General features: G+C 51.0%; 2 protein-coding genes across 2 annotated transcripts; both read left to right on the top strand.

Annotated features, from left to right (window-relative positions):
• Positions 1-1,267: 1,267 nt before the first annotated feature.
• On the top strand, positions 1,268-2,955 carry PG994_013080 (Mannan polymerase II complex anp1 subunit; the record flags this gene model as incomplete). Its single annotated transcript, XM_066864489.1, has 4 exons — positions 1,268-1,380; positions 1,453-2,135; positions 2,187-2,659; positions 2,710-2,955. The coding sequence occupies 4 exons, from the start codon at positions 1,268-1,270 to the stop codon at positions 2,953-2,955; spliced, it is 1,515 nt and encodes a 504-aa protein (XP_066709450.1).
• A 1,038-nt stretch (positions 2,956-3,993) lies between these two features.
• On the top strand, positions 3,994-9,088 carry PG994_013079 (Sec7 domain-containing protein; the record flags this gene model as incomplete). Its single annotated transcript, XM_066864488.1, has 7 exons — positions 3,994-4,477; positions 4,545-6,319; positions 6,352-7,349; positions 7,399-7,747; positions 7,804-8,308; positions 8,360-8,742; positions 8,807-9,088. 7 exons carry the CDS (start codon positions 3,994-3,996, stop codon positions 9,086-9,088), a joined length of 4,776 nt encoding a protein of 1,591 aa, XP_066709449.1.
• Between the last annotated feature and the right edge of the window lie 293 nt (positions 9,089-9,381).

The raw sequence follows: 9,381 nt of genomic DNA, 5'->3' as shown, positions 1-9,381 counted from the left end.
TATTAATAAATAATTATAAAACGAATCGCGTCGAAAGAATAATTATACGAAAACGTTTAAGACACGTTTATAACGTTATAGAATTTACAGAGAGCCCGGGCATAATATACGTACTTATTAAAATAATATAAAAACCTTTAAAAATAATAATTATTATTATATTTAATTAGTTTTAAACGTTATAATCGAATTAATTTATAACTTATAAAGCTTAATAATAAAAAATGCGCAGCTCGCTTATAAAATATATTATTAAATTTATAAAAAACTAACGATTTTTTATTTAATATAATAAACGTAATAATAATTTAAAAAATTATATATATAAAAGCTTAAATAAAAAAACCTTATACATATAAAATATTTATAAAAAAAACCTCTTAATAAAATTTAAACTTATATTAAAAAAAAATTTATATTATAATAACTATTATATATTAAAGCGTGCCCTATAATTACGACCGGCTATTTACGCTTACATACGATAGTACGAGCCGCTCTAATTAAGTCACGTGTTAATTATTATTTTTCTTTCGCAAACTTATGCTAGTATTATAGGTTAGCGGCTTCGCCTATCAAAAGCATTCCTGTCTGGCAGGTGGGCTCAGGGAAGCACTAATCATCGCAGAGGCCCCGCCGGCAGGACCCCTCCTTTCTAATTGGCTGGAGTCGGCAAGTCTGCCACTGTCGGATTGAGAAAAGCGAGATCGACTTACCGAGTCGGGCCAGTCAGCTCCATCGACAAGTCGGGTGCAATGTCAGGCCCAGCACGCCCAGCTCAGCACTCCCAACTCCTACCCCCCTGTTCCAACTTCAATCAAACTAAAAGAGAGAGGCCGTATTTTGACAGTTCGGATACAGTAGTATCTTTTTTTTTGTACTTCCTAAACGAACTGTGTCCCGGGCAGTTTTGCGTATCTCACATCACATCGCCACTTTACTTCTCTTCTGTCCTTTGTATTCTTGTTCTTAAACCCTTCAATGCTATCCTACCAGCTTTCGTTTCAGGGATCCGTGACTGATTAAACGCCCTAGGTCGTACCTCCTCCAAACGAAGTTGATGTGTTGTCTTTAAGCCCCTTAATTGCCCCGGCGACCTTCGCGTCATATTACTTTACCTGCGCGGCTGAGCACCATTGCCCGCCAGTAAAGCCTCTTCGTTTCGCACCGGCCTCGACGACGACCCCTATAGACGGTGGAATCCGCTCCGAGACCTCCTTACTGCGCACCGCGTCATTGTCGGCCTCGCGCTGACCACATTCGTTGAATGCTCCCCTCGTATGCATCGTCTCCGGACTCCAAGATGATGTCCCGGCATCACTCCGGAGCGTATGCCAATGGGTATCCTCGACCGAACACGTTCGAAATCTCTCCTCACAGGTTCGTCCAACAGAACGCAGTTTGCTCGAAAGGATGATTTCCAACGGCTAACTCGGCCCTTTGCGCTTCTAGATTCCAGCCACGAGCCTCGACGCCCGCGACCCGCCGAAGACGGAAGCTGTTGGTACGAGTGGCGATCGCGATTGCTGTAGCGGCTCTATTTGCGTGTTCTGTGTGGCCCGGCACCGGGAGCTTCATCTCGATCTTTTCGTTAGGCCTCCTTAGTTCCGACAGCGATGGACTGCTAGATACTGTGCGATACTACGATTTATCCAACGTCCAAGGGACCGCCAGAGGATGGGAGAGGGAAGAGCGCATTCTGCTATGCGTGCCACTCCGAGACGCCGAACCACATCTGCAGATGATGTTTTCTCACTTGCGCAACCTGACCTACCCGCACCATCTGATCGACCTCGCCTTCCTCGTTTCCGACTCCAAAGATCGCACACTGGACGTTCTTATCGAAAGGCTCGAGGACCAACAAGCCGATGACGATCCAAAGCAGCCGTACGGAGAGATCTCCATCATCGAGAAGGACTTTGGACAGAAGGTGAACCAGGACGTCGAGAGCCGTCATGGTTTCGCTGCCCAGGCCAGCAGAAGAAAGCTCATGGCTCAAGCAAGAAACTGGCTCCTCAGTGCTACTCTTCGACCCTACCATTCGTGGGTCTATTGGCGAGACGTGGACGTGGAAACGGCCCCTTTCACGATTCTGGAGGACCTCATGCGCCACAACAAGGATATCATTGTGCCGAGTGAGTAATGAGTAGCTGTACTGCTCGGATACTATTCTAACCTATGCGCAGATGTTTGGCGACCACTTCCCGACTGGCTCGGTGGCGAGCAGCCATATGATCTCAACTCGTGGCAGGAGTCGGAGACAGCCCTGTCTCTGGCAGACACCCTCGACGAGGATGCTGTCATTGTGGAAGGATACGCCGAATATGCCACCTGGCGACCGCATCTTGCTTATCTGCGAGACCCTTATGGTGACCCTGACATGGAAATGGAAATCGACGGTGTGGGTGGTGTCAGTATCTTGGCAAAGGCCAAGGTTTTCCGATCAGGATGCCACTTCCCTGCGTTCAGCTTCGAGAAGCACGCCGAAACCGAAGGGTTTGGAAAGGTTGGTACCATCGACTCCCGGGGTTTCCTAAGTGACGGCCGTACTAATGACATACAGATGGCCAAACGAATGGGTTATTCGGTTGTAGGACTCCCGCACTACACGATCTGGCATCTTTACGAACCAAGTGTGGACGATATCAAGCATATGGAGGTAATACACCCAACAATCACTTTTGACGAGATCGTATCTAACTGTCATAGGAAATGGAAAAGGAGCGTGTTGCAAAGGAGGTGGAAGAGAAGGAAAAGGCTGAAAAGGAGAAGAAAATCAAGGAGCAGTTTGGTGACACCAACAGCCAATGGGAGAAGGACAAGACCGAGATTCAGAACCTCGCAAAGGAAGAGTCCAAGAAGGAAGCCGGTGGTGATGCCGAAAAGTCGGACAGCCAAAACACGAAGAAGGAGAACAGCGGCGCGAAAAACGAGGCCAAGAAGGCAGAGTCATGAAGGCGGTAGGCTTTGAGCCCGCAAAGAAAGCAACAAAGAGCCCAGCCGTCGACCCGAGTAGTCAGAGCTAAGGGTCCTCACGGGTGCATGGCAACTCCAGTCGTGCAATATTCCGTCTGCGCAGCATGCCGATGGCAAAGGGGGCCAGACAGCATACAACGGTCTCATGTAAACCAAATCCCTGAAATATTCGGATAGGGGCTGTGGAGCAAGACGTTCTACGCAGCATCGAGTGATATCGTTATATAGCATCGAAGGCTGCTAAAGTGTTAGACAGCTTGCGAGTTGTATACGTGCTCCAAAATTTTATGTGGTTGCTTCGCAATGACTTGGCGGCATCTTGATCATCAAGACTTTGTACCCTCCTCCATGGTTGGACCTGGGTGACGTCACAATTCTTATAGTACCAGGCCATCATTCTATCAAAATAGATTAATCACGATTAACAAACGAACTGGGACAATGCTTGGGCGCATAAACTGTGTACTGTATCCGTAGAGAAAATAAGGCAGGGGAAAGGGGGCCAAAGAGGAGCGAGGAGCACGAAGTATGTAACCTAAGCGCACCTGTGGAGGTGCCCAAGGGTGGTGCCAGTGGCCAGCCAAACCAGCTTACAGCGCTGCGACAGTAGGCCAAAGTGGCATCAACTTCGGAAAAACGCACACCACCTCCGCGACACGCTACGTACTGTACTGCCTGCCCATTTGATACTAGGTAAGAAGCAGACCCATTGGCATCCATTTGTCAGGGTATCTCGCATATGCCTGATAGCTCATATTGTTCAAAGCTTCAATTGAAGTCCTGGTTGCTCTGATCGACGTGTCAAGAGCCTATTAACCTGGTGCCTGGGAAGAAAGACTGCCTTAAGTACCTAACAAACACGGTACACAATCTGGTCCAACCTTTTCCCGTTTCTTTCTGTTCACTTTGCATGCCGTATAATTCCTTGCGTACCAGGCCCTTGGAGCTTTCGTCTAAACCCGAGATCTCGCGACGTACACTCGAAATTCCTCCTCAGCGATCAACGCGAATGCGATGATGAATCAAGATGGGCTGTCCCAAAACATACCGCATTCACAACTAGGTGCTAAACCAACCGCAAGCTCAAACACTCCGCAATCACACCCGAACAGCGACATGGCTGCATACGAAGCGACGCAGGCGCCGAATGCGCAATACCAATACCGGAGCCGGCCCGTGTCTGTCGCTGTCGATCCCGTCGGCCTTGTTATATCCGAGTGCACATCTGTGACCTCGGCTATGCGCAAGCATGCTCGCTGGGAGCATTCGTCCGTGTCTTGGATTCTCGGTGGCAACCCGAACCCCGTTCAACTGGGGCCCCCGAGTCCTATGCTTCGACCCGGAAGCAGAAGCTCGAATACGACGGTCGGCGGCGATGGAGCGCAAGACTCGGGTGTAGCGAACCGTTGGGGTTTGCGCGGGAACAAGGCAAAGAGCATGCTGGACAATCCCTTGATGGCGGGCTTTGGACGGCTAAGGCATGAGTTGTCCAGCTGTAAAAGTAAGCAAACTATGGTGCTCCTCATGCCCTTCTTGACGGCTACTAACGCCGTCCCTCTGTGCAACAGACATTCATGACTTTGACGCCCCAGCGCTCCTCAACCCGTTCCTCCAAGTCGTGCAGGCCTCCTCGACATCAGCTCCGATTACTACCCTTGCACTCAAGGCAATTAGGAAATTCCTGTCGTACGGTTTCATAAGCCCCAAGTCGCCTCGTTTCCCTCTGGCCATGCAGTCACTATCGACGGCTATCACGCACTGCCGGTTCGAAGCTAGCGACTCGGCTCAGGATGAGGTTGTGTTGCTCATGATATTGCATCTCATGGAGGACATGCTGTCCGGCCCCGGCGGCGCGCTCCTCAGCGACGAGAGCGTCTGTGAAATGATGGGGACTGGCCTTACGATGTGCTGCGAACGGGAACTATCCGAGCTTCTGCGGCGGACGGCCGAATCGGCGATGGTGCGCATCTGTCAGATCATATTCGAACACTTGAAGTACTTGGAAGTTGAGGCTGGGGACGATGCCGAGGCCCTTGAAAAACAGACCAATGGGGATATGGATGCTGTCAAGATTGTTCCGTCAACGAATGGAGCTGTCATGGGTGCCCCAGACGCCCCTACCGAACCTGGCGAGCAGAGGGACTCTTCAAGCTCCGACAAGGCCAGTGACCCCCCGGAACAAACCGAAGAGGCTTCAGTGGCCGATTCTGCCGACCTTGAGATCAAACCCTACTCGCTGCCTTCAATGAAGGAGCTCTTCCGGGTGCTCGTGGACCTGCTAGACCCCCACGATGACCGGCAGACCGACATTATGAGAGTTATGGCGCTGCGCATAATTCATGTGACTTTGGAGGTGGCAGGTCCTTCGATTGCGCGGCATCCTGCGCTGGCAATTGTGGCCGAGGATAAGTTATGCCGTTATTTATTCCAACTAGTCAGGTCTGACAACATGGCGATCCTTCAGGACTCCCTCATCGTTGCTGGAACTCTCCTGGAAACCTGCCGAGGCGTTCTCAAGCTCCAGCAAGAACTTTTCCTGTCCTACTTGGTGGCTTGCCTACATTCCCCTGTCGAAATACCCCGAGAGCCTGGTATCGATCCTTCACTCTACGATGGGATTCCGCAGGCACCCAAGCTAATTAAACCCCCACCTTCGCAATCCAGCAGCGGACGGTCGACTCCTGTTCCCGTCAAGGATCGCCAGAAGCTGGGGATGGGGGGTGGCGCGCGGAAGCCAGATGCTCGCCAGGCAATGGTGGAGAGCGTAGGTGCGCTCGTTAGGATGCCAAGTTTTCTGGTAGAACTCTTTGTTAACTACGACTGCGACGCTGACCGTATGGACATGTGTGAGGATATGATCGGTATCCTGTCAAGAAACGCCCTGCCTGACTCAGCAACTTGGAGTACCAGGAGCGTTGCGCCTCTGTGCCAGGATGCGCTCCTGGGCCATATACAGTTTATAGCCGACCGACTGGACGACAAACCGGTATTCGAAGGTTACCCAGACCCAGAAAACCTGAAGAAGCAGCGAGTTCTGAAGAGGACTATCATCAAAGGAGCGAGCAAATTCAACGAAAAGCCGGAGAAGGGGCTGGCCTTCTTGCAATCCGAAGGTATCATCGACGATCTCAGTGACCCCAAATCAGTCGCCAAGTTTCTCAAGGGCACCTCGAGAATATCCAAGAAAGTGCTGGGAGATTTCATTTCTAAGAAGAATAATGACAAGCTCCTGGAGGCATTTGTGGACTTGTTTGACTTCTCGGGAAAGCGTGCTGACGAGGCTTTGCGGTTATTCCTGGAAAGCTTCCGGCTTCCCGGAGAATCTGCGCTCATTGAGCGCATCGTCATGACGTTTGCGAAGAAGTACATTCAAAGCGACGTACCCCCGACTGCGCGGATGACGATGCTGTATACATCCTCTGTTATGCCATCCTCATGCTCAACACCGATCAGCACAACCCGAATTTCAAAAACCAGAAACGCATGGTGGTAAAAGACTTTGCACGCAATCTTCGGGGTGTGAATTGCGGCAAAGACTTCGCTCCCGAATACGTCCAAGCCATCTTCGATGCTATCAAACACAATGAAATCATCCTTCCCGATGAACATGATAATAAGCATGCGTTTGACTATGCTTGGAGAGAGACGTTACTGAAAACGGCCACCGCAGGCCCGCTGACACTCCTTAACACCAATATTTACGACGCTCACATGTTTGCCACAACTTGGAAGCCCATTGTTTCCACCCTTGCGTACGTATTCATGTCGGCGCCGGATGACCCGTCCTTCGCCCGCGTGGTGACGGGTTTCGACCAATGCGCCAAGATCGCGTCCAAGTACGGCATCACCGAGGCTCTCGACCACATTATCTACTGTCTCAGCCGTATGACAACACTCGTCACAGAAAATCTCTCCAGCACCGCTCTCAATACCGAGATGAAGGTGTCAGATGACGGTGCCAGCGTGATGGTCAGCGAGCTCGCCGTTAAGCTCGGCAGAAACTTCAAGGCCCAGCTGGCAACTCTCGTGCTTTTCCGTGTGGTGACTGGAAGCGAGGCGGTGATGCGCACCGGCTGGCAGCATATCGTTCGGATATGGCTGAATTTATTTGTCAACTCTCTTATTCCCCCCTTCTTTTCTAACGATCTTGAGCGCCTGAATTTACCAACGATACCCCTCCAAAACCCCTCCCAGGTTATCGACAGAGCCGCAAAGACGGCGGACACCGGCCTTTTCTCCGCGTTATCGTCCTACATCTCAAGTTATGCAGCGGATGACCCCCCTGAGCCGTCAGCTGAGGAGGTCGAGAGCACATTGAGCACCGTAGACTGCGTAAAAGCTTGCCATATGGAGGATGTATTTGCAAACATCTCGTAAGTCGCGAAGGAACCATTCTATTCAGCCAGCACTAACAAATCTTAGGAATATGTCGGCTAGTGCGCTACAGCCGCTGGTCGAGGCGCTTCTCAACGAGCTTCCGGAAGATGAAAGCTCAGGAGTGCCTGTCATCACAGTCAAGCAAGACGGCTTACCCACGTCTCCTGCTTCGACTCCAAAACAAGTGTCCAATCAGCCTGTCTACGATCCCGCTACTGTCTACATACTCGAATTGTGTACTGTTCTGGCTCTGCGCAATGCCGAAACCATTAAAACATTAGGAAAGAAAGTCGCAGACGCGCTACAAGCAATCCTACGAAACTCGAGCCGGTTCCACACAATACTGGTATCGAGAGCGGCCTTTTACCAGTTCAGTATTCTGAAGGCTAGCTACGTAAGTTTTCGTGCCTCTGTAACAGTTTATCAGTCGATTTAACACATTTTCTTTAGGACCACGACTTCGTTCGAGCCCCAGTGTTATTGCACACAATTGCCAGCTGGTCGAAGGACACCCTTGCCAAGACGGCACCACTCGTCCTGGAAGGCCTCAAGTTGTGTATTAGCCAGCCAGGACCACTTCGTAGCGAAATCATGACATCACCTGACTACTGGGTTCTCTTGCGTACACTTGCAGCCTACCCGGCATCTTCCCCGATTGTCTTTGAGATCCTGGAGGGCGGTGTCTCGGGCACCCCGTCGGCAATTATAGCCGACAACTACGAGGCTGCGATAACTCTTCTAAATGAGTTTGCTGCAGCTGCTAAGGTTGGCGCGATAGCAGAGCAGAAGGGGAAATCGGGAGACCGGCGACCTCGAAGCGCTCGTCCTCCTAAGAAGGAAGCGCCTAGTGATAATGCTGTCGTCTCCCGCGGCGTGAAGGCCATCAACTTGATCTACAGCATGACGTCTCGCATACCACACTTGATGAAGCAGTCGCATCTGGAGAGCAGCGAAGGTATGTTAAATCATGGTTTGTGCGGGCAGTTCAAAACTAACTCGAATGCAGCATGGTCGGCATATTGGCTACCGATATTCCAAGCACTGACTACACAATGCACCAACCCGTGTCGCGAGGTGCGCCATCTGGCATTCACGTCGTTGCAACGATCGCTGCTTTCGCCAGAGCTAACCTGCAGCGACCACGAGGAATGGACGGCCATCTTTGGCGAAGTCCTGTTCCCCCTTATCTTCAAGCTTCTCAAACCCGAAGTGTTCCAATCGGATCGGGACGGGATGAGCGAGACGAGAGTGCAAGCATCCTCACTCCTGTGCAAGGTCTTCCTCCAATATCTAGTCCTCCTCTCGAAGTGGGACGGCATGCTGGACCTTTGGCTCAAGATTATTGATGTCATGGACAGGCTTATGAACAGCGGGCAGGGCGACAGTCTGGTAAGTTGTGCTCGCTCATGGCGGGTTTCTCTGCAACAATGGCTAACAGTTATGTCTTATCCAGGAGGAGGCGGTCCCAGAGAACCTGAAGAACGTTCTGCTCTTCATGCAAAGCAGCGGATACCTAGTGCCGCCCAGTGTAGATGCATCTCAAGAGAAGCTCTGGGTCGAGACGTGGAAGCGTATTGATCGCTTCCTGCCCGAATTGAAGAACGAGCTTGCGCCGGAAGAGCCCGAAGCCGAGAAGGTTGAAAGGGTGGCTGAAGAGAAGGCTGCAGTCGAGGAAAGCGCCGAGCAGACAACAGCGGAGCCAGAAGCGGAAAAGAAGGAGGAGGAGGCTACATGAGCACAAGCGTGATGATGATGAAGATGGACAAAAGAAGTGGCCGTTTCCTACAGGACTCGGTCGGCCAACCATACCGTACGATAGATAGAGCGGGGGCCCAATAGAAAACCCCGGACAGGGCACATGGGCTGTAGATTATACTATATTTGTCACATTAAGAGGGCTGACACACTGTACCAAAACCAGTCGACACTTCACAATGAATGAATGTGGCCAGCAGCTATGCAAGATGTAAGGGATCTCCGCTAACCTGCGGCGGAAGTGTACTGTGTGATGGTACGTAGTGGGCTTTT

The sequence above is a fragment of the Apiospora phragmitis genome (assembly GCF_038363925.1).
Source record: "Apiospora phragmitis strain CBS 135458 chromosome Unknown utg000011l:1.0-3236445.0:1.0-3240683.0, whole genome shotgun sequence".
NCBI classification, from domain to species: domain Eukaryota; kingdom Fungi; phylum Ascomycota; class Sordariomycetes; order Amphisphaeriales; family Apiosporaceae; genus Apiospora; species Apiospora phragmitis.
This window is presented reverse-complemented; position numbering and strand designations above follow the sequence as displayed.